The sequence below is a fragment of the Stegodyphus dumicola genome, chromosome X1 (assembly GCF_044657685.1).
Source record: "Stegodyphus dumicola isolate Sdum_Otavi_A_Nest chromosome X1, ASM4465768v1".
NCBI classification, from domain to species: domain Eukaryota; kingdom Metazoa; phylum Arthropoda; class Arachnida; order Araneae; family Eresidae; genus Stegodyphus; species Stegodyphus dumicola.
The window spans coordinates 95,983,893-96,008,279 of record NC_140780.1 but is presented as its reverse complement, the minus strand read 5'-3'; the positions used below and the strand labels follow the sequence as shown (position 1 = coordinate 96,008,279).

Genomic DNA, 24,387 nt, shown 5'->3' with positions numbered 1-24,387 from the left:
TTTGTACTAAATTAAGTCAAATTTTTTAAATGCTTTTTGTTTGAATCTGTCTGATTTGAATTATTAATAGAGAGCAGTAATTTCTAAAATTTCTATTTCGAATTTATGGCTTTATTAACCTTTAAGGTGCGTGCTAATTCTGAACACGGAAATCTCTTCTCGTTTTTCAGATGCATGCTGTACTTTATTCGTACTATTTCTGCATTTCTTATTGCAATATATGTTTCATTCCAGTGGTTATAGTATTCTATGTGAGGCAGAAAACATTAAAATGTCCCCTTATTATGAAGTGAGGAATACTATATTTTTTATTGAGTTAAATATTCTCGTTCAACATTACAATTAATTACAAAAGTTAAAGGAATCTATTTGAAGTTGTGAAAAGCTGGAATATTATTCTGTTTAAATGAAGACGTTATTTTGTTAACAAATAAAAATAACGATAGTAGGGTTATATACAACAAACTGAAAATATTCATGTGTAAATACAGTGTCTTAGAGCTTTCTTTCATTCCACAAACATAAATTTTAGACATTATACAGTTAATTTTTCACAACAGCTGTGTGATTCGAAATAAAGAAAATTCACAAAGAAGAGCAAGCTGTTCCGTAAATGACAGTAGAATCTTTTTTATTTATATTAAGTTAATGCTCGTGAATTTGGTATATTTTATGCTGTAAAATGTAAAAGTGACTTTCATGAAAAACCAACTTTGGCTAATTACACTTTTAAAAGGCAAAAATTCAAAATAATAACAATAATAATAATAAATAACAGATTTCCCTACTCGGGAATTTTTCTTTTAGTTTTATCTAACAATACCTTAAAAGCTGTTGTTCCGTATCATGAACTCACATTTAAACTGGAAAAATGCATTCAGTGAAATCTTGTGTATCATAAAAATTCTTGCAGTTTATTGAACAGCGGCTAAACAGTAAAACAGCTTTGACGATGACGTTTTACATCTTAGGAATTGAAGCATTCCGTTAATATTAATAATTGAATAATATTTGCATCTCATTATTCGGATTAACAACTGTGGAAAGCTTTTCACAGAAATATCATAGTCAAGGATGAAAATAAAGTACACAAAAGCAGTTAGTTAATGCACGAATATCAAGTTAAGATTCTATCAACAATCCGGTTGAATACCCTCTGCTCCGTTTGTTGTCTCGTTTTCTTTCACAGGAGAGACACAATTATTTTCAACCTTATCTTCATCTTTTTGTGGCCTAATGGGTGAATCATCTGGTGAGAGAGGAGGTCCTTTGTCTCCTGTGCTTCCATTGCAAGTTACTTCCCCTTCCATGCGATTTGTTTCGTTTGGAGTACCTTGATTTTTCTCCTCCTCTTGGCTAGAAGGATTTTCGTCTTCGCATAAAGGCGGCATGCCCTCTGGTGGTGCAGGGGATGATGGCATAACAGGGCTCTGCGAAAGATAATTTAAGAAAAAAATTAACTTGTACCAATTGAATAGAAAAGAACTAGGTGTCCTTTAACTACTTCTCAGTTCAAGTAATTTCAAATAATCTTCAAAAAGTTATATTATTTTGTGTCAAGGAAGTTACGTTTTTAAACAAAATATATGTGTAAAATGAAATATAACGAAAATTAAAATAAATAGATAGAAAATAAATAACATTTATAAGATATAAGATAAACAATTACCGTTGCCTATTTAATACTATCTTTTTTTTTTCATGCATGCTAGCATGAGCAGTGAACTACTTTTACATTGGTTGATATTTTTTATGCATTACACGTAACAAAATTTCTAAATGCAGATTAATATTTTATCTTTGTATGATAGATTTTAAAATAAACTGGCAACAATCCTAGGTTTTTTTTTTTTTTTTTTTTTTTTTTTTCCGCACGTGTAGCATGATTATTTAGTGTCATAGGTTTCGGATACGAGAAATGTGGAACATGATATATGAAACGTGAGCTTCCGATATGGGGGACGTAAATGTGGTCGCAAGTCATTTCAGTGATCTCATTCTTCAGGGTAACAATAATTTTTAGCGCTACCATATTTTATCATCATGAACAATTCTCGAAGAGTTGTAGAGTTTTCATACTAATTCATATGAACAGACAGGGTACCAAGAAGTGAAAATCTAGGTGGAGGAAATTTTTATCAGTTTAAAAAAAATTAAAGCCTTCTCTAAGTCGTCATCAGACCTGATTTCATAATAAAAATATGTGTAGAATTCCGATGAGATTCCTTTTTGCTCAATAAATTTTCATAGGCGCTAAACATAATGTACATAAACTATACTTCAGAGAAACTTACATCTCTGGTATGTGCATTAATAATAAATCAATAAGATATTTAATAAGGCAAAGATGAAAATGAACCGAGCAATTTCGTTCTACAATTGATAGGTTAAAAAAACAAGCTATAATAAATTAAATGTGCAATCAACACGCAAGGTTTGAATATGTCGGTATGACGCATGGGCAAATCACGCTTCACAGAAAAGCACTGCCCGTAAGATATGCGATAAATACTGCTATGTGGTTAATTTTTTTTTCCTGCGTTATTATTCTCTACAATCTCTAAATGTCATTTACAAGAATAGACGCACTATCATTAACTTCCTAATATTAGCAAGTCTCATTTGTCTGCTCTTTAGCATATGGTTGAATTCCATGCGATCACTAAAGATTTTCCTCATATCCGAGTGTATAATTCATATGTGACATTCCCGGTCATGCCGAACAGCTGGAACTGCTTCACAAATAATTCTAAGCTGACGATAGTTCAGATATGATGAAAAGTCTGATAAAGAATCCCGGGGTGAGTGCAAGCCAAACGTCTGGGCATTTAGTGAGTGGAATAATTTTGTTTAGTCTCATCTCAAATTTGATCGAGAAAAGCTCCGAAGGATGGAAGCTGAGAATCTCATTTCCTTCTTCACCAACAAATTGTAAAGGCATTAAGTTATTCTGAAGAAGGACGTGTGAAAAATGTGCAATGCCTTCGACGGGACTCGAACCTGGACCTATCGAATACGTGCTAATTGTGCTACCGTTACACCACAAAGGCATGCTGGAAGGGGGAGAAAATACCTTATATACTCTCCTTTTTAAACGGCGACTAGAAATTAAGGCAGCCAACTGCCAAATCCTGGTGGTGACGAATTATTGTTCATCACCTTTTAGTTCGAGCGCCACTGCAGAGTCACTAGAATTTTTTTTTAAATAGGAGAAAACAAAGGTGTGCAGTGCTCTTGCTGGGCCCCGAACCCGGACATCTCGAATAGGCGCCGAGTGTGCTTCCAATTACATCACGAAGGCATGCTGGATGGATGGAAAAATACATTATAAACTAACCACTTAAAAGGATTTTCATATCGATGAATTCTCCAAATGGGAAAGACAATAGATAACGCAAAACATGCATAATTTGCCAAGAATTCAAGGCCAATGCCATAGAGGCCGCATTTCGTTGATCATCATTCCAGGAGCATTCCAGGTTAGTAAGAATGAATCAACATATATAATATATTTTTATGTATCAAAATATATAAAAATTGGTTGAACATAAATGCAATAATTAAAATCGGGGATAAGAAAACGGAATATTTTACCACGTTATTTAAATTTGCAAAAATTTCGTTCTATGGGTAATTATGGAAAATATGATTAATGTTTTTTCTTCTTTCATTTGATGTGCCGTACATTAGTGCGCTTACAGCGAAGGACACCGTAAACATTTATGGTACATTATTTAGGGTATTTTCCAGATATGACTCTGTAAAATAATTCGAATTTATGTTGTATTGTATATGAAGAAATTTAAACATATTTGCAGAGTTAGGTGTTTTCGAACTTGAGGACAAAATGCAATCTCTGTAGGAGAAAATTCGCATTTTTAAAATTTTCTTCCGTATATACATGGATTACATTGATAAACTGAAATAATAACGAGAACACAATCCGAACTCTTTTAAAGATATTATAGTCTTCTACATTTTTTAATTCTAATTTTTTAAACTTTGAGAGCCAAAATGCAGTGTCATGCCCGTGGTACTTCCTATATTTGAAAAAAGGAAATAAATCTAAGTTTTAAGGGGCTTATAAAATAGATTCTTAAAATTTATGAACTGTTTTATATAGCACTGAAAGAAACCTATTTGAGCTAAATTTTATTGACAGAAAAGCCTTTTGAATTCTTGAATATCGTACCTGTGTTTCTGAGCCACCGTGACTGCTTCCCCTTTCCGATCCAGATCTTGAATGTATTTTTGGTGCGGCCTTTTCTTTGAAGTGTAGTTTTTCGGATTTAATTGCGACATTACCTCCTCCTGGCTTATGTTTTGCATTCTCCAAAGATCCTACTTTTGATGTGACTTTTGATTTGAAATCTAATTTTTCCGTAGTCACCTATGTATAAAGAAACTGATTCAGAAACTTAATAGAGAACACTGTCATGGAAATATTATTTTTATAACATTTTCCCATTTATTTTACGAATAATTATTAAATAAAATGAAAAATATTTTGGAGGAATTTAAAACAGATTCAATACTTGCATCTACTGTACATTTTCCCATTTATTTTACGAATAATTATTAAATAAAATGAAAAATATTTTGGAGGAATTTAAAACAGATTCAATACTTGCATCTACTGTAGTGTACAGTGTAGCAAATTAATTTTTAATGTAAGTAAATGAGGAGAATTTTGGTCACGTAACGGTGTAAGATTACGCATACAATACGCGTTTTTAAGTAAACCTTCAACTATAGAGTTGTATAAAATGTTCTTATTTTTTAATTGCATTTTCAGTCTATAAACTGTGTGTTGTAAAATTTGGCAAAACTCAGCTTTACCAATTTATAGAACAAATTATTGAGAGAATTTGAATTTAAATTTAAGTTTCATGCAAATGCTTTAAGGACTGAACCACGAATTTTATTAAACTAAGAAACATAATTTATAAGTTCCTGTTTGAATTCTTAAACACTTTATAATATTCCTTGTCAGTGCGGTTGAACATTCATCGATCAAACTAAGAAGAATAAGAAATTAATGAATATTCCTCCACTGTTTAAACTGTTGACTGTTTAAACTGTCCACTGTTTAAACTGTTAAATAATTTCACTAGAATGATAGGTGAAAATCAAATTCTGCCCTTCCTAAAATATTTTTATGCTTTACTTAATAATTTTTGTCCGTTTCCATTGATTTGTCAATAATGGAGCTATAATACGCAATATCGCGTTTTCAAAACTTATTTTTCCTTCATTTGTAGGTACACTAGCAAATAAATGGTAACTGAATAGAAGTGGACTCTACATTATATCCTTCATTAAGCATTCGCAACTGAAAATTTTATAGATGGACTATTTAAATTTTTATAAAATAAGTTTGCAATCAGAAATAGTATCCCCGAAAAATATGTAAAGCTCTCGCCGAGATTCGAACACTGAACTTCCCGATGATAGTCGGGCATGCTTCCAATTACACTACGAACGCACGCGGAGAAAATACCTTGCAAGTTTATTAACGATACAAATACAATTAAAGATGATTCTATAGCTCAGTGAAACTCCTACCTTTACATTTCCTCCTCCTGGTTTGTGCTTTATATTATCCTTAGATCCAATCTTAGACTGAACATTTTTAAAATCAATTTTCTGAGTTATAATTTTTTTATCTCCGCCACCTGGCTTATGAGTAGCATAATCCAAGGAGCCAACTTTAGGTTTAGCGTTCCATTCCAGTTTCACTGTTTCCACCTGAAAATAAAGACAAATATTTTATAACACACATTTATATTATGAATACAGGAGATAAATATATTCATGTAGAAGAAGAAAGTGTTAATTTATTACGGGGAAAATACAAACGAGGAACATACAATCATTATAAAAATCATTATAAAGATGATTATGATAATATTTTGGAAGAAAATATTTTCCATCCAAACGATTTTCTGTTTCTTACTCAAAGCATGGAAAGTATCATTAATAGTATAAGATCAAAGATTAACTTTACAATTCTAATTTGGATTATTCATTACTTCATTATTTTCATAAAAACTGAACAGCATGATTTCGTTTAAATACAACAAGAAAATGTTCAAGAAATTTACAATAAAGGTGTCTATTCAAAGATGAATTAAGCACTAAACGTGGTAAGAAAAAAGGATTTATTCACACTGAAACAAATTTGCAAGAATATATTTTTGTTACTGCAATAGAGTTAGAGAAAAGTAGCAGAAAACACAACATCTAATTAGGAACCCAAGACATGCACTTTTTGGACATCTCAAATATTCTGCTAAAGGCAACATCTTTCAGTTTTGACCTGAATAGAGAAATTTATCACAAAAGTTGGAAACACCTTAGAGAAGATGAACAAAGCATCTGTGAACAAAAGAAGTCATGCAGTGTATATGAGACAAAGCTATGAACCTGAAATGCCTATATAGTGATAGATGGCAGTCTAATAAGCTCAGAAATATGCAAAGCAGCAAAATGGCGGAAATTAATTTATTATAAATATTTATAGATATCATCTTACATTTTATATCAATCATAACGCAAAGTGGGCATGCTACTTTGTGTTGTGATACATATATTGAACAAGAAGAAAAGTTTCAAAACTAGCATTCATAAAGAAACATTTTAAGATTAGCATTAACTTTCTACTAGGCTGTGACGTTGAATGTCAATAGCTTGTCACGACTCATTTCTACGCAAATGGAATGGTTGTATATGCTTTACACACCTTTCCCCAACGTATAACACTAACGCAACTCTATGTACTATAGAAAGAACCTCCTCGGAAGCATATCTCATAAGCTCTAATAAGAAATCTTTTTTTTTATTAAAAAAAAAAGAAATCCTCGTACACCACAAAGTATCACACGAGACTTACAAATCGTAAGTAAAAAAAAGGCAAAATCGTAAGTAATAACATCAATTTTCAATAATACAATCAAATAAAACACAAAGGAAGAAACACAAAAAAAGTAAATACAAAAAATATATAAATGTGTGAAGAAATCATTTACAGTGTTTAAAATAAAAGTCGACAAAGTCGTCAAAAGATCGGTAGGCCTACGCTGAAGATACAAAATCATAACATTTCGGCGGCCAATGAATTCCAATTAATTAAGATAGCGTTTGCATTCTTTTTCACAATTAGTTAACCAACCAAGCTTGGTCATAAAACAAGCATCTCAATATCAACAATGGTTTAACCTTGCATTAAAAATGTATTTCTTCAGCACAAAATGCAGATGTTAAATTAAGTATTGCTCATCCACTGCATTTATTTAGAACAAAATCTACATGTGCAGCAGATAACCTCGTTTTTTGATCGCAACTACTCATTAACCTCATTGTAATTAATATCAAAATGAAGTCGCCAAGAAAGCTAAGAAAATTTAAAGAATTGTTATATGGCAGCAAGAATTAAACGAAGGAATAGAATATGCGCCAAAGTACGGTATATATATATTTTTTATCTAATTCCATAAAAAATTCAACATCGCAAGATAGTCTTATATCGGAATAATACGCTATCTCGAATTCTGGTTAAATAAATACTTTACATGAAAATAATTTGTTAAAAATTAGCGGACGTAAGTTTGAATTAATTTGATATAATAATAAATCGCTATCTTCAGTTAAACGTAAAGATTTTTGCTTCTTGTGCAATCTTTGTTATTAGTAAACTGCCAACTTGTTCCTAAGATTCTGTGCCTTACTAGAACATACTCCGATGCATTGCATTTAAAGAAAATTTATGGATTTGTTAACAAAGAAAACATCTTAAGATAACAAATCGAACACGGCTGTTCTTTCTTCTTTGAAAAAAGTACATATAAAAATTAGAGAGATTTGACTGAGTGAAACTGTAAGGTTTTCTTTTAAATAATAGAATTATCTTATTTCTTTGGCTTTATATTACTTCTTCCGTCAGACAGAAAGAAATACAGGGGGCACCAAAATTTCGCTATGGGCAAAACTGGTATCGCCCCACTGCTCTAACCATCTATGGAAGTGCACCCTAACGAGGCACGCTAACGCCATTGCTTGGGCATTTGTTTACATTGCAGCAGCTTTCTTAATACACAGTTATATATTAATGGTGCATAATTTGCATTGCAGACAATATTGTCTAAGATATACTTTACACGGGCACTTTGCAGTTGGGTGAATAAATATAATAATTACAATGGATAATTACAATAAGTTATTAACAGACGTATATACATATTTCTTTTGTGTTTCGGTGTGGAGCTTTGTTGGCGGGGGGGGGCGAGTGATTATGGTACGTGGTACTTTTTTTTATTACACTGTTCACAGTTAATACGTTCATTTATAGTATAGTTCATATTCCAGCATACAGTTTATGAATTCATTTCATGGTACATAGTATTGAGTACGTAGTATTGGTGTATGTCACACTTTGCATAATATGAAGTAGTTCATAGTTCGCAGTTTGAGTAGTAGGAGAAAAGTCACGATTGTATCAATAAATGGATATATTTTAGTGTATTTTCTAAAGGCACTCCTGTACAGTATGAGGATGAGAGTGGATATTCTTATTGTTGAATTTTCTGAACTTAGAGGATTATTTTGGGTTGTAAGCTATGGATAACACAGGTACAGTCCTTGGCGGTGTAGGAAATCAATAATATTATTGATGTTTTGGAAAACTTAAAGGTTCTTATGATTAATCTTCTAAATTCTAATCCAGTATCCGTGGGATGGCGAATGTGATGGGTTAACGTTAGCGGACACTGAAACATGTAATGTTTAGGGTCTTCCCGCATATGCATCTATCCGACGTAGATATATTGCGATCATAAAAATACTTGGGAAAGGAACCGTGACCCGAGGTGTACTGGGTGAGGAAGTAGGTTGATATTGTGGTATTTTCATCAGCCTTGGGTAGCAGTTCGAATGCACGTCGTCATTGTGGTCCTTGTTCCTAATGACGTTGCCACTTTTCATTCGCCATTTGTTTTAGTTTGTACTTTAGTGCTGATTTAGGCCATGGCATATGAATTGTAGATCCTGTTTGTTCTAGAGCTGCCTGTTTTGCTAGAAAATAGGCCCTTTCATTGCCCTCACAGGCGTTGTGCCCTCTGGTCCATGACAGGACAAATTTTTTATTACTTGTGCTTATTATTTCTTGAAATTGCAGGGCTATTGGAGAATTTGTGCGCTGTTTTTTGATGGCATGTGCGGAAGACTGACTGTCGGTGATTACGTGGATGGTATCTGTTTTTAAGTCACTAAGTTGCACAATGCTGTTTAGTACGGCTATGAGTTCTGCTTGATATACGCTGTTTTGCGGCCGAAGGTAACCTTGCCATTTGGAGTGGAGGTTTGTTTTTGTTTTTATGGTGACACCACTTCCTACCTTATTTTCGACCTTTGAGCCATCCGTGTATGCAGTAAAATAAGTTGATGGAGGTGGCTTGTCGAGATTGCAATGGAGATTGTGAAGACCCAGAACGGGATGCCTGTTATATTTCGGTGGCTTTTCTTCATAGTCTTGTGGATTGAAAATTACGCCGTTGTACGCGGAAGTTTTTTCGAGTTGTAGGGTCATTGTGGACAGTGCGTCGATTTCTGTTTGAATTGGTCGTGGGGTCACCCCGGCTATTGTTTGCAGTGCTTTGGTGGAGGTTGTAAGAATAATCGGGTAATATTGATCAAGAAAGGTCTTTGAATTGAGTTAAGAGTCCGAATTTTTCTCGCTGTCATGGGACAGGCTCAGATAGTAGCTCCGTGGGTGATTATTTTATTCACTACTGTCTTTAATAAAATTTTCATAATGTGATGATTAAGACCCCAGGAATATCCTTTCATCACTCTTAATGCTTTTGCGATTTTGGCGATGGTTAGCTTCTTTTCCTGGAGATGAAGTACCCAATTGAATTTCTGGTGTATGGTTTAGTCCTAAGTATTTAATGGTCTTCACACATTTTATTTTATTGTTTCCAATTCTCAACGTAAGATTCCTGGTTATTGTTTGTCCTGACTTGTGTATTATAAGTGCGTGCGGATTTATGTGTGATATTTGGAGTTTTATTCTATGACAAAGACTGTTGAATATATTAAGGGTGTTGTTGCAGTTTTCCTCTAGTTGCCTTTATGTAGATCCTTGGATTATGAAGGCAATATCGTCGGCGAAGGCTACAATCCGTGTGTGATTTGGCCACTGATGATCGATAATATTATTAAAGGTTATGTTCCAGAGGTCTGCGCTCATTCATGACCCTTGAGAACATTCTCTAGTTTGTTCTTGACATCCTCTAGTTCTTCTTCCGTCAGCTTCCACTAGAATGAAAAGTAGTTTAATGTATAAATAATCGTCTAGTTGCAGAGATTTTCAGAAAGCAATTGCAACATAAGCTAGCCTTCACCCTGCTTTAGATTTTCCGCTGTTTCAATTCAGCTTACTGGCACGCACAAGTTGCTGAGAGCCTGGATGTTTACGCGAGGCTAGGCTTATTAATTTTGTGCCCTGCATTTGATCAGTTTGAACTCATGTGTAAACCTGCAAGCAATTGTAATTTTATTTGCGTTAAACTTTATGTTAGTGTAAATCCTCAGCATGGCATGTTAATAAGCAGTTTTTGTATTTTAACTTTGTTCTAAAAAAATTGCTTCTTAGCTTTGTTTGCAATTATTCCAGAAAAAACATCAAACGGAATTAAAAGTCGTTCGGAATTTTTAGCGTTACTCAGAGATGAATTAGTAAGCTCAATCGTATAAAATAATCTTAAATATAGTAAGGGAATGTTCTGTAAGTCTGATATACTAGAAATCTTGATAAACTCAATTTACATACCAATGCATTTTACTTTCTACTCTTTCTCTAAGCTTTAATATACACAAGTTAATTGACCATTAACTCAAACGGACAAAGGTGTGACCTTGCTCCATTGATAATACAATGAACCTTGGTAAGTTTAAAAGTCATAATTAAGTGACATTAAACACCTTTTATTCCGAGAAAGAAGAAAATATTTGAAACAAATCATGAAACTTGCACTTGCAAAAATAAACGGGTGATGTGATTTAGAATTGAAATCGAGAAATAACACTGACAGATTACGATGAATATATAAAATAAAAAGGAAAGGTAGTTTGCCAGATAAAGGAGTTCAGGAATAAATTTCAAGAAACTGATAAAATTGAAAGAAAAATAATTCTAAGATTCACTAATTTTTTCTTTCTAGTATTAAATTTTAAGTTGTTTATTGCATAATTTCCAATTTCTTTGATCTTGAAAAATCTAAACTCCCCCCCCAATAGTGAGCTATGCTTCGTTTAATGTCGATGATGATGCTTTTCTGCCAATTGCCATGCTGATGTAACTTCAATTAATATTGTGCGATTTGAGTTGTTTGTTACCAGTGCGTCTACAGTCTCGTGCGAACAACAGTGGCTCATTTGAAGTCACTAATGTTCTCTGTACGTACTGCTCTAGCACGTAACAAACGGCGGCAGATAATCAATTATATTATGCAATATATCCCTAGGATTATTAAGAGTGCATCTGTATATCCCTTATATTTGCGACTGATATGCCTTACACAGTGCATTGCCAAAAGCATTGGGATATTTAAAATGATTGAACTTTGTTTTTAACAGTATTTGGTAATGTTTAATAAGAATAAAATTCAATTCTGTCACCATAATATTCATCATCATCAACTTTGTCAGCATAATCTTTATGTCTAAAAAAAAAACATGTAAAATACAAAATATATTGAAGATGTCCAAACAGTTCAGTTTTAGGGTTAGTTCATTGCATTGTTAGAAAAAACAAACATTATGTCTCTCTACCAGAACAAAATTTTTATTGTGATACAGAAGTGTGGCTATGGTGCTTAATTTCAATAGTTAGACGCTGCGCTAGAAGTATATGTACATATATAAATGAAAAAGGTTAAAACTATATTCAACGAACCTTTCTTTCTCCTCCTTTAGGTTTGTGAGTTACATTATCTAACGATCCAATTTTTGATTTTGCTTGCTTTATTTTTGGCGGTGGTGCGTTACCAACAGGGGCTTTAATTGGAGGAATTTCTGAAATAAAATGCATAATGATGATCAACAAATGCAATATATTCATACACTCATTAGTAAGGTAAACGAAATTCTACTTTCTATTTGCGATTTATAGCTCTTAGAATCAAAAAAAAAAATTATTCTCCTCTGTTTAATCTGGTATGTAGTATAATATTAAATTAATGAATATCAACGTGCAAAATGGTACCTTTTGTTTACTTTGTAGCGTTGTTTGGTTTACTTTTCTAGAAAAGGCAAACGAAACAACGCTATATCTGTTTTTTACTGCCCATTTCTTAAATATGTTTATACTCCCTAGCCAAATTATCAATGTCGTAAAAAATCACTGTAAGTATGATGAAAAAAATTATTTAAGTTGATGCCATTTTTACAAATAATACATCTGTAAATAATTATCACATTTTGATGATAACAGAATTAATATACGATACCTTACACAGTATGTTAATCAAAATCAAATTTAAATAATAGTAATGCTTTTAACGAGCAACAATTTACAAAACATCGGCTTATGTCAAAGAACAAATGAGGCCATTTTAATTTGCCAACAAGATTATCCAGAACATCAGCTACAGAAGCACTCTCTATTCGATTATAATATATTTCCTTATAACATCTTTCTCATAAAAAATTCCCGCTAAAGGACAAGTATGCATGCCGGAGCCTTCATTTTTGTGAAGTTGCGCATGTACTTTATAGCCGCCCAAAGAAATAAATTTTGCATTTCGTCACCATACCAAAAACATAATAAATATCCAAATAAAATGCTGGGCAACTGTTTTTCCGTGCAACTATATTTCTACAATGCTGTCGATCAACAGTACCTGTACAGTGCTTTCGTGATGTGTGCTCTACATTGCTGTCGTATGAAGTCAAATCAGTGCAAAAATATTTGCTATAGATACTCAATCAATATGTGTTGTTTATTAGTAAGTTAGGATTTAAGAAATACTGTGCTAAAAATACCATTGCGAAGTATTAATTTAGCCCACTCAAAAATTAACTGATAACGTTTTACACTGTTAAGAATTTAATTCAGTTTTATTTGAATTAATCGCAGGTACTTTCCATATTCTTCAGTATAAATCAATCACATGGTCTTCTCGGACGATGAGATGAAAACATTTCAGACTTCAGTTTTTACTGGAATCAAATTAAAGGAAAAAAATTTATGAGATTAAATTTTCAGCCGAACATATTAGATACTACCCGGAATAAATGCACGAAAAAGTAGCGATCTTGAACAAAAAACATTTAAGTTTGAGCAGTATAGATATCTGCAGAACCGGAATCTTGAAAATTAAAAATAAGTAGGCAATACATGTACCAAAACGTCCATATTGAGGTAAAACTACATACACATCCGCTTACTGCACTCTGATGGATGGGAACCACATAAGTTCTGGGACTAAAGCCTCAAAACACTAGTAGTTTCGATCGAGGTGGCGTTTCATTATTAGTAAAATGGGATAGTTTCTACAGAGTTTCATGTGTCTTGATTTAACCATTCCAAATTTCTTCTTGTGAGGTTGCAGGAAGTGTCCTGTTCATTAATGCGCTCTGCAATATCCAAACACTGAGATAATATGCAATTCTGAATTAGATCTTGATCCCATGGATGCTTGCATTGAGATCTACGTGTGAAATCATTTTCCATAACTAAACCAAAAAATTCCATATTAGAATTTTAGTTACAGAGACATTCTTTAAAAAATAAGCAATTATAGGAAGAGTCATTCAATTTTGCAATGCTACAGAGACTTTTTGGTCACTCTGTGTATGTTAACAGCATGCATCTAGAGCAAATAACGACACTCTTGGCTTTATAGTTCTCTTTCGGATAGCATCTATGTGAAAATGAAAGATTTCTATCTAGAATGAGGTAGTGTATACAAAATATCACTTTGTGTTCATGTGGCACGTTTTCATGCATGAAAGGAAACATAATAATGAATCAATCACAGCATTTCATCCACTATTCTTCGTTAATGCTGTAACAAATGATTTTTCAGCTTAAAATATAGCTTAATAAAAATTGACTAAAACGATAGATACTGACTTTTCTCTGTCGTTGAAGGAGTCCGCGTGGTTGTCGAAGAACTCGATCTAGGTGCTAATTTTTCAGACTGGTTTCCTTTCCCTCCTTTGGAATCCTTTAAATAAGAAAAAGAAATAAGTTCGTTTACTAAGGAATCAATATTTCATCTATGGAGAATATTTTCTGCTTTCTGTGATTTACTTTCACAGCAATAAGTTACTCCATATTTAATATATATTCTATATAGCAGCACAAAATCTAGCTTAGCACAGTCGATTATTATAGCACGTTGACGGTATTAAATAAGTCTGCCACACAAAAATGAATAAAAATATATAGGTGGAATAATATTTTGTTATATTTAGTTGCCTGCTTTTGCTCTTTGTTTAATAATATATACACATTCATTCAAGTAATTTTTGGATTACTATTTTAAATCTGACAACTAGTTGCTCTTTCTGCTTAATCAAAAGTGATGAGAGGTTCATGATGAATTTTAATTATCATGATATTAATTTAAACTAATCAAATAAACTGACGGTAATACATTCCATGCATAATATATTTCTCTGTACTTACGAAGTCAACAATCGCTAATGGAATCATCTCCATATATCTTCAGTTTCAAATTTTGATTTACGTTATTAACTTTTTAATTACAAAATTTGATTAGCGTATATTTAAATTTGACGAATTTATATAACAGATGTTGTATCTAGCTGTATGAAACGCAATAAAAGTTTGCCAAGGTACATCATTTTGATTTTATTTTGGAGACTAGCTGAATAGTACAGCTATATTTCTTAATCAAGCTCATGCCATTAAAAGATTAAACCGATCTTCTGGGAAATACGGGGATAGAAATTTACCCAAAAAATGAAGTTACTTTTATCTTGTAAGCAAAGAAAAATGGTTTAGCGACACATCTTACATGAAATTCATTTTACCAATCATTGAACCTCAATCGGTAAGTTACACCCTCTTGGGGAAAAGGACTATGCGTATCTCCAGGTAATGCTAACTTGAAAATCATGTCACATGTGGGAAACACATCCGCAAAACAAGAGAAAGCCGAAAGAATGCATAATTTTCAAGATAATCAGATTCCCATTCTTAAACATTTAATAATGCTTACAGTATTTCGAAGTGAATTAAACAAAAACTTGGCCATTAACTAGTTTGTGGACCAATGAACCCATATTATTCCATTATGATAGTTATTTATAAATGCCTATTAGATGCTGCACTAATATATTTGAGCAGTATGACAATGCGCGATAAGAAATAAATATACATTTAGTGAGGAAATATTTCGTCTGGATTTCAAAATTTTATTCAAACGTTTGATTTTCGAATGCATCCTCTTCAGGAAGCGCTACGCGTCGATAATGTTAAACGATGTGGTTACACATTGAAGAGCGTTAAAACGCACTTGACAAGCACATGTAACACGAATGTTAGTTTTAAAAATGCATATTGAAAATGACATCAAGTTGACAAAAAGCACGTATTTGCATGGTCGTTTTAATGTATAATTTAAAATGAGGAAAAATAGCAACGTTATTATGGCCACAATCGCTAAAATCAGGAACGAGATTTCATATTATGCAAAGCATTTCTTTTCTTTTCTTTCATTTTTTTATTTTATTGCTTTTGTAAGCAAGCTACAAAGATGCAAAGCAACATATCAGAATAAACGTCCGAAACATTTTATTTAAAATATTCGGAATTAAGCTCATATTAACAATTAGAATTTTATTTACATACTTGCCCATTTGGACTTCCAGTATAGCATCAATTGTCATTTTTTACATCACTATTTAATATCATTTGTAATTTTTGCACGAGATTCTTATATTTTGTTTAGTTTATACTGTATATGATTATTTAGATTGAATGTGTGCCAAAATCTAGTATGTGAATATATTCCCATCATGGAATTTTCATGCAGTATAACTGTAAATACTATTACATATAATTATTCGGAATAATTACGCACTTATAATGTTTATAAAGATTGGTATAAGAATTATTACTTGTGTTTGTTAGGACTGTTTTCTATTCTCTTTCAATTTTTTATCGCAATGTGGCATGATATGCGATTCATTCTATGCAATGTAATAGTGACTAATATGTGATTTATATTATGCAATGCAATTTTTTTGTGATTGACTTTAAGTGCATATTACGCAGTCATCATGTAACTGAAATATGTTCAAATAATGTACGTAATTAGGCGCAATTATTAACAGCAAATCAAATATTTCGGAATATTTTAGGTAAACAAATGTACCAAATTATGTCATTTATACCAAATGTAGAAAATACTGTATAAAATACGTGATCAATTTGAATTCCAGCTGAATCCTGCTTTTCAAAATGTGAAACAAAGGGGCCGGTTTTTGTCGATCTTCACTAGACAAAGTGAATGACATTCAAGATCCCCTATCAGGGCGAGTGCATGTGTCTCAGTGTCAGTGTCCTCTGTGCTAGATTGTTAGCATATGGGGAAAGGTTACCCGGTAACCAATGGTGACTAACGGGTATACCCCATACTTCGTAACCTGCAATCCTATTTTGCGTAGACTTTAAGCACACTTTATAGATTTCAAGAGCTCTCAGACACAGATCCCTTCTTCAGGAGCAAAAATAATACATATAACCGTTTTTTATAACGTCGTAATATCATATAAATAACATTTCAGGCATTATGAAATTAATAATAAGCATTTTAAACCTCAGACTAGTTTTAATCAGACAGACGTTTGTTAACTAAGAAGAAAAAGTAGTACCTTCATTTATCTAATTTTTTGAAGAGAAGTAATGAAAAAAAAATGCTTAGTGAAAATAATACTAATAAAGATACGATTTCAAGTCTTGCTCATACATACGTTATCTGTTTCAAGTTTAAAAATAGACATTTCTATCCAAATATTAAGTACTCAAATAAATTTTTAAAACAGTTCAATCTTCTCCTTTCTTAAAGCTCCTTTCTTAATGCTGCACCGTATACATACCTTTCGCGTTTTTGAGTTATAATAGCTCTCAATGTTATTGGAAGGGAATGATTTTTTAATTTTTTTTCCGAGCTCAGTTTAAAAGGCAGAAAATTTTAGAGATTTTAAAAATTGTGTTCTTGTAGCTTACTATATGAAACTTCCTGGACTTGACTTTTCATATCCTGGATACCGTGCATGAAGAAGAGGGGAATTATAAAAGGCTAAAAATTATGTAGATAAGAATTCATCTGAAAGATGCTATTAGTAAAGGGAATGTATCATTCTATAAATAAAATGGATTCCAATATTTCCAATCTTTATATATGTATAGAAAGATATATATATATATATATACATCTATCTATCTATCTATATATATATATATGACTTACAGCGCTATTTTTAGGACAGAGCGATGAAGTTCCCAAATGAAATAGAAAATAAAAAGAGGTTATAGTCAATTAAATTTAGAAGTTTTGCTTTTATATTTTTTATCTTACACACATTTATATATATATATATATATGTGTGTGTGTGTGTGTGTGTAGTGATTTCTTTTAGCTTTATTTCCATTAACGCTTTGTTATTTTGAAGATATGTGTTTTATACTTTTCTTTGCTTTTTGTTTATACTTTTCAACACTATTATGATTTAGCTAGGGGTCATTATGATTGATGCATAACTGATCCAGAAACATAATACGCAATTTACTTATATAAATATATCATAAATTGCTGATGTTGGGCAAATTATGATTATTTTACGCAAATTTCATTCAGAGTACGCTTAGCTATATTTATATATTCATCATAACTTCATCGCTCTGTCCTAAAAATAGCGCTGTAAGTAAATGCATATATATATATATATATATATATATATACATCTATCTATCTATCTCTTTCTATATATGTATAAAGATTGGTACATAAATAAGCATATCATTGGCACAATTTCAAAATCAAGATTTTTTCCTGGTTTCATTGCACTTTCTGGGTGTTTTCCTGAGCTTTTACATTATACCAAAATAAAAAGTAACGTACACTCAAACAAGGTTACGGTTCTTCCAGTGGCAGCTTCCATGAAACTTTTCGGAATGAACAAGCATATGAATAAAGCAATTTGTATAAAGCATGGCTAATCGCGTTCACCCGCAACACAGCACAGTTTATATAAAGTGGCTCTCAAGCCCACAGTATTTTCAGCCATAGAGTGACAATCATAATGTTATGTGAGCGATCTGAGACAGGAGTTCTCAACCGGTGGTACGGAATAGAAAAATAGGTGATACGAAAAGAAGCAAAGTATTTTATCTATTAAATTCAAAAATTAAAACTCCAATATCCTGATTGAGTTTTTTCCCTAACACTCGTAAATTTATGCGATCTGAGTTTTGTTCAAGAGTGGTGGTGGTAGTGGTACTTTGCAGTGGTGTTACTAAAGGTTTTCAGTTTTTGTTTAGATGGTACGCGTTAGTCAAAAGGATGAGAATTGCTGATCTGAGGTAACCTATTGTTCACAGAAGTCATGTACTCCCACCAGCGACTACTGTGTGTATGTGTGTGGCTGGATGTATGGGAGTTCTTATGGGTTTTTTTTCACCCATATTCGTGAATACCCATATAACGTGAATGCACTCCATTCTCCCTTAGAAAGGTCTCAAGGAATCATCACTCCTAGGCAGGTAGTACTCGTGTGCCTAAGTATTTTATTTATCTATTTGGATGTTTACTTTTCTGCAATTAATAAAACTATAGTTAGCGTTTGCCATAATTACAATTTTCAAATTAATTAATTCAAAAACCTGACATCAGTATAATGCCTTTCATTTAATCTGGTATTTCCACTTTTTGGTACTTTTCTTTTCCTCTTGCTTTCAATTCATGCATGCTTTATTCAGTGTTTAAAGAAATGTTTTTGTTTGAGTAGAATTTTTGTTAATATTTCTTTAATGCTTCAAAATAGTTTTACTTAACTGAAAAAATTTCCTTAGAGCTACCAAATAATTCCCAAACTCTGCTAATACTAACAATGTTTTTATGTTGTCAAGCAAAGTGAACACTGAAAAATAAAGCATACAGCATTGTATCCACAGGAAAAGATAACAACATTACGATATTTTTCCAACAGCTGCACCCACCTTTCAATAATCTACATTTCGAAAGGCGTTTTTCTTTTATTAGAAAGCCTATACTTGTAATCTACAGACCGCTTTTCAAAGTATTTTAACCACTGTACATCTGCAGGTAAAAGTTTCAAATTTTAAAGAACAGCTTTCCATACGCATAAGCTTATAAGCTTAATACTAGCTTTCCTACGCGAGTGATATAGGAATGTTTAAAAAGGATGAAATAGTAAATACGGCTTGCATGACTGGTCGTAGACCCATGGTTACAATTAAAAAATGAAGCTAGTAAGGTAGGCCTTAAGACTACGAGCATTTTGTCACGTGACACAATTTGATAAAAGTATACCGAACTTAAAATTTGGGCATACTTCGAAGAAAGTTACTTCATTTTGAAAGAATATCTTCCACAGCCGAATTAGTCAAAAAAGGTAAAAAATCTCATGCAGTAAAATTGTTTAAAATATGAATTAAAATTTTCTAAAAATATACTAAAGCTTTTATTTTGATTTCATAAAATGACTTCTCAGCGAGAAAAGTATTTTCCCTATCCGAATGAATCAAAAATAACTATCCTTATGTGATCAAAGTTAAAAGTGATATCGTTAACTAAAATGTTTGGTTGCCGTGCAAAAGTATTTCTAAACACAACTACACATTATCAGTTCTCTAACCCATTAGCCGCTGGTGTTGCGCTGACGCAACGGTCAAAACAAATGCGTATATAAATATAATTACCTAAGATATTTTATACCAGCAGATGATTTTGTGTAGGGAATACTATGAAGATTATTTCTGTAAAAAAATTTGCCTTCAGCAATCATTTTGCTTATAATAATTAATCTCATACTTAAGGCAAAATTTAAGCAAAATTTTCGACCGAGTATTTTTGGTGAAAATACTTAATGAAAGAATCGCCGTCTATATGAGTGATCTATTTTTAGTCAAGGTCACCGTTTATCAGAACATTACATCAATCAGATGTTTATATTTGTGTTGAGAAGGAAGGGAAAACAGGTGTGGCGCTGACCCAACGTCAGCAGGAAATGGGCAATCAATTTCTTTTCTCACTCATTCCTTTCGATGTTCTGGTTCATGTTCTGGCTGCTTTAAAAATGCCTAGAACGAGGTATCTTACATTAGAAGAAGCCCTTCAAAGATTTTTTGATGAAGAAACAGGTGATGATAATGTTAATAATGACCAGAATGGAACTGATATTGTTGTTGTTCCCCCAGAAATTGCAGAAGCTTGTGATGAAGAAGAGGGGAATGGCAATAATGATAATGATATTTTACCAAATGATACTGCTGGGGAAGTTGAAATTCACGTAAGAAGTAAGTTTCAGCCTTCTAAAAGCAGTTGTAGTAATAATAAAAAGTTTAAAAAGCAGAAGACTGACAACTTGAAGTGGATAAAAAAAGAGCTGTCAGTTATGTCTCAGGAAGAACATAAAGAAAGAAATAGAAGAGAAACTATAAAAGACGAAATAGAAGATAAATCTAGTGCACAGATTTTCGATTTTTGTTTTGGTTTAGATATTTACTCTTCTCGTTGAACAGAAAAATATATACGCGCAGCAAAAAAATTGCCCAGAATTTATTGCATCTGAAGCCTATATGAGAAGATTTATTGGAATATTATTGCTTACGGGATATCATTCTTTACCTAAAGAAAAATATATTGGTCTTTTGATAAGGACATTTCTGTTCCTGTTGTACGAGAATCGATATCACGTTTGCAGTACAGGAATATTAAGTAGAATTTGCACTTGACAATAGTCAAATTGACAATACTGATAAAGTATATGAGGTGAGACCGTATCTAAACTTACTAAATATCACCACTTTTTACTACTGGTCTAGTCTCTTTTAGATTTCAAACGCGAGATTGCATTATTACTTTTGCAAATTCCTATTGAATTAGCCAGAAATAGATCAGCAGCAGGAAGACCTAGTAAATTCAGCATTCAAAAACCATTGCATGGAGATGGTAGACATTTTATCGTAAAGACCGTTGATAACAAAAGAGTTCATTGTAAAGAGTGCCATAGCCAGACTGTTTATAGATACAAAGTATGTAATGTAGCTTTACATCATGATTGTAATGAAGCTTTTCATGCTTGAGTCTTTCAATTGAAATAATCTATATTTGCAAAAGAAATATAATGTATATTTTAATATTAAATTAATTACAAGTAAAGTGATTTGTAGATTTATAAAACATTATACAGTTAAAAAGTGATCCTGCGCTCCACTCAGAGGAAACATTACACGAGTACAATCTTACTCACTAAACATCCGTAGTCTTATTCTGCTGACGTTGCGCGAACGCGACACTCGCTTTTTACACACGTAAGAGCATTTTTTTTTAATTTTCAATGTAAATTTATGTTATAAATGCTTAATTTAATATTTGTTATTTTTTTCATGAGAAAAGAATCATTCCTTGTAGTTTTGGCTGTTAAGGGCTAATGCGAACTTCTAAAGATAACTTTTACATGATAAAAATACTAATCTAGCGGCATTGGTTTCAAATTAGCATTAGTTGAAATATTAAAATTCGAAATTTTTTATTTAATGTAATTCAGTGCTTATATGACCCTTAAAACAGCACATTTCATTGCTTCAAAATTCTAGGAAGAAAACTCACCTGCGTCTTTTGAGGAGCAGAAGAAACTCCATCTGTGTAGGAATAAATAAGAAATGAATTACTCATTGGAAAAAACAATAAACTTAAATTGAAATAAACTCTGAGCTAAAGTAAATCAGATGTCTTTACATATATTTTTAAAACATTTTCTCATTAATTTCTCATTTCATGTCTATGATTATGTTTCTTTTCAAAATAGATATTTACACATCGTCAATAGTGAATAACAAAATATTTTAAATTTAGCAGTTTAAAGAAAGGAGCGGTGTTTTAATTTGCAAAACCGTCAACAATTATAAAAATTTTAACATATCATTAATACAAATTGCTTATAATATTTAATAGATGTTCAACTGTTTCTTGGAAGCGGTCGTGAAAGTTGAAGTTTTAACTTCGAGCATTAGAATTTTAAAATGTTCTTCCGATTTCAAATTTTCATACTGAATCAATTTACTTTAACATTCTTAGCAAAAGCTTAAATATTTGTTGGATGTTCCTCTTCTAATTTTCTATTTAGCATTTTCTGAAACTAAAGCTTCAAACCTCATGCTGAAGTAAGAGCTATTTAATGCAGCTTGTTTTTAAAGCAGGTGTCTATACATTGATCTAATTTACGCAAAGATTAATAATCTGGATGATATTTATTTTTTTTTTTTTTTCATGAAAGCTAGCTTCCGCACTTTCATCTTTTAATTGTTGTTTGTATAATTTGCATAATGTTAATTCATTCATCATAAATAAGAAGATTTAATTATTTCTGCCACTTAGAGAATTTATTAAGACCCTTAGCTTGCCATTACGGTTGTCTACAAATTAAATTTATTTTCACTGAGATCTTTTATTACTCTTCGTGATATGAACAAAATGCTACGATAATTAGATGAAAACTTCCTTCCATACCAAGAATTTTAAATCTTAATTTTTGAAATATTTTTGGATATTCAAGATGCATGTTAAAACAATTACATAATTATTTCAAAATTTTTTTGCAATAGGCAGCAAAATAACTCATAAAAACGCAAATATGTTTTAAGTACTAAAATTGGCTGACTTCTTTTCCTGACCATTAAAATCGCCACTTCAAAAGGGACGCACTCTATCAACCCAAAATGTGTGTGATGCGTACATACATCACGAAAATATATGTACTTGATTAGCTGTAGAATGCATATGATGACCGCCAGTAACCGTGGAAACAGTGTAAGATAGAAGAACAAAGAGTTGCTTGTGGAGTTTTGAGATTCCGAATTCTTTTCTGAGAACTTGGCGATTGCGCTAGACAAAGTGCGGCTGCAGTGATGTGGATATTATATATAGGTTCGAGGAAGGGCGAAGTAACTGACATGAAAGATCTTGATAGCCTTTTCAATTCAGTGAGGCAGAAGATAGAATACAGTTCGCAAAGCCACGTAACAACTTTAGTTCAAGAAATTAGTTTTGTGATGCCCAATAATGAATTGCCGGACGTACGTATGGACGCTGTACATGCGGTGTGCATCCTTTCAAATAAGAAGAATTATGAAATATTACCTTAAAGTGTACATAATAGGTGCCTTCTGCTGCAATAATGCCTAGAAGGTCGCGGATGTCATGAGATCAAAGGATAGCGTCCATATTTGGCAGTACCCAGATAAAGGATTGAATTAGTTCTGCATTATGCATCAGGATACTGCTTCCGCTACTTCTATTATGGTATGGAGTACTATTTGATAAGTACCTATTCCTGGTATAATGAATAGCTACCTTAACTTATTTGGGGTGTTGGAGCTTGTTGTTATCTTTTTCCATCAGAATTTGCCTGGCAACATGCCACCGCGCATGGCAAACAATATCCAAGAATTCTTAGATAGCCCACCATGCTCACTCCATCGATCTGGGGTTCATTTGCTATGTCACCTGTTGAACACGTCTGTCCATCATTACACGGTTTTACTTTCTCTTCGCTTGGAGTAGAGGAAGTTACTTCAGTACATCATTGACCAGTCTCTCGCAAGCAGAGAAATGGTAACACATTGAAATCACATGCAATAGCCAGTCATAAACATATCTGTAACATCTCTTTCGCTATGTGCTATCAACTTTTATCAGCAGTTATTGCCGCCCTTATACTACACGAGATTAATTTCTTTGTATTCGCAAGTTGAACCAAGCTATCAGTGTAATCACCAAACAATTTTGCTATAAATGATCAGTATAGCACATGTAACTGCGCTCTTTCACAATAATACATTTTTAATGGCCAGCAGTGTTTCAGGGATTTTCAGATAGAAATTAACAGTTTTTAGGAAGGGATTATATATTTTTAAAATCTGTGCCTCATACTCTATGATAAAGCATCTCATCTTCCCAGAGAGTTGTGTCAGTTTAATTCAAGAAGTGTTTATGTTTTAATAAGATTAATATCTAGTATAAAAATACAATTCTAAATTTATTGTTTAAAATTATGAAATGGTGTAAATCTAAGAAAGCAGACTTATCAAGCATAACAAAAGAGTTGTTA

The 24,387-nt window shown here is 32.3% G+C and overlaps 1 protein-coding gene across 1 annotated transcript in view; it reads right to left on the bottom strand.

Moving 5' to 3' along the window:
* Nucleotides 1-614: 614 nt before the first annotated feature.
* Nucleotides 615-24,387, bottom strand: part of LOC118195074 (uncharacterized) — a 57,129-nt gene continuing 33,356 nt past the window's right edge. The window contains exons 3-8 of the mRNA XM_035366308.2: nt 21,888-21,919; nt 14,135-14,228; nt 11,954-12,072; nt 5,566-5,748; nt 4,193-4,390; nt 615-1,430 (exon numbers count right to left, since the gene is read on the bottom strand). Of these exons, the coding sequence (XP_035222199.1) occupies nt 1,134-1,430; nt 4,193-4,390; nt 5,566-5,748; nt 11,954-12,072; nt 14,135-14,228; nt 21,888-21,919 (923 nt within the window). The 3' untranslated portion in view covers nt 615-1,133. The remainder of the gene's footprint in view (nt 1,431-4,192; nt 4,391-5,565; nt 5,749-11,953; nt 12,073-14,134; nt 14,229-21,887; nt 21,920-24,387) is intronic.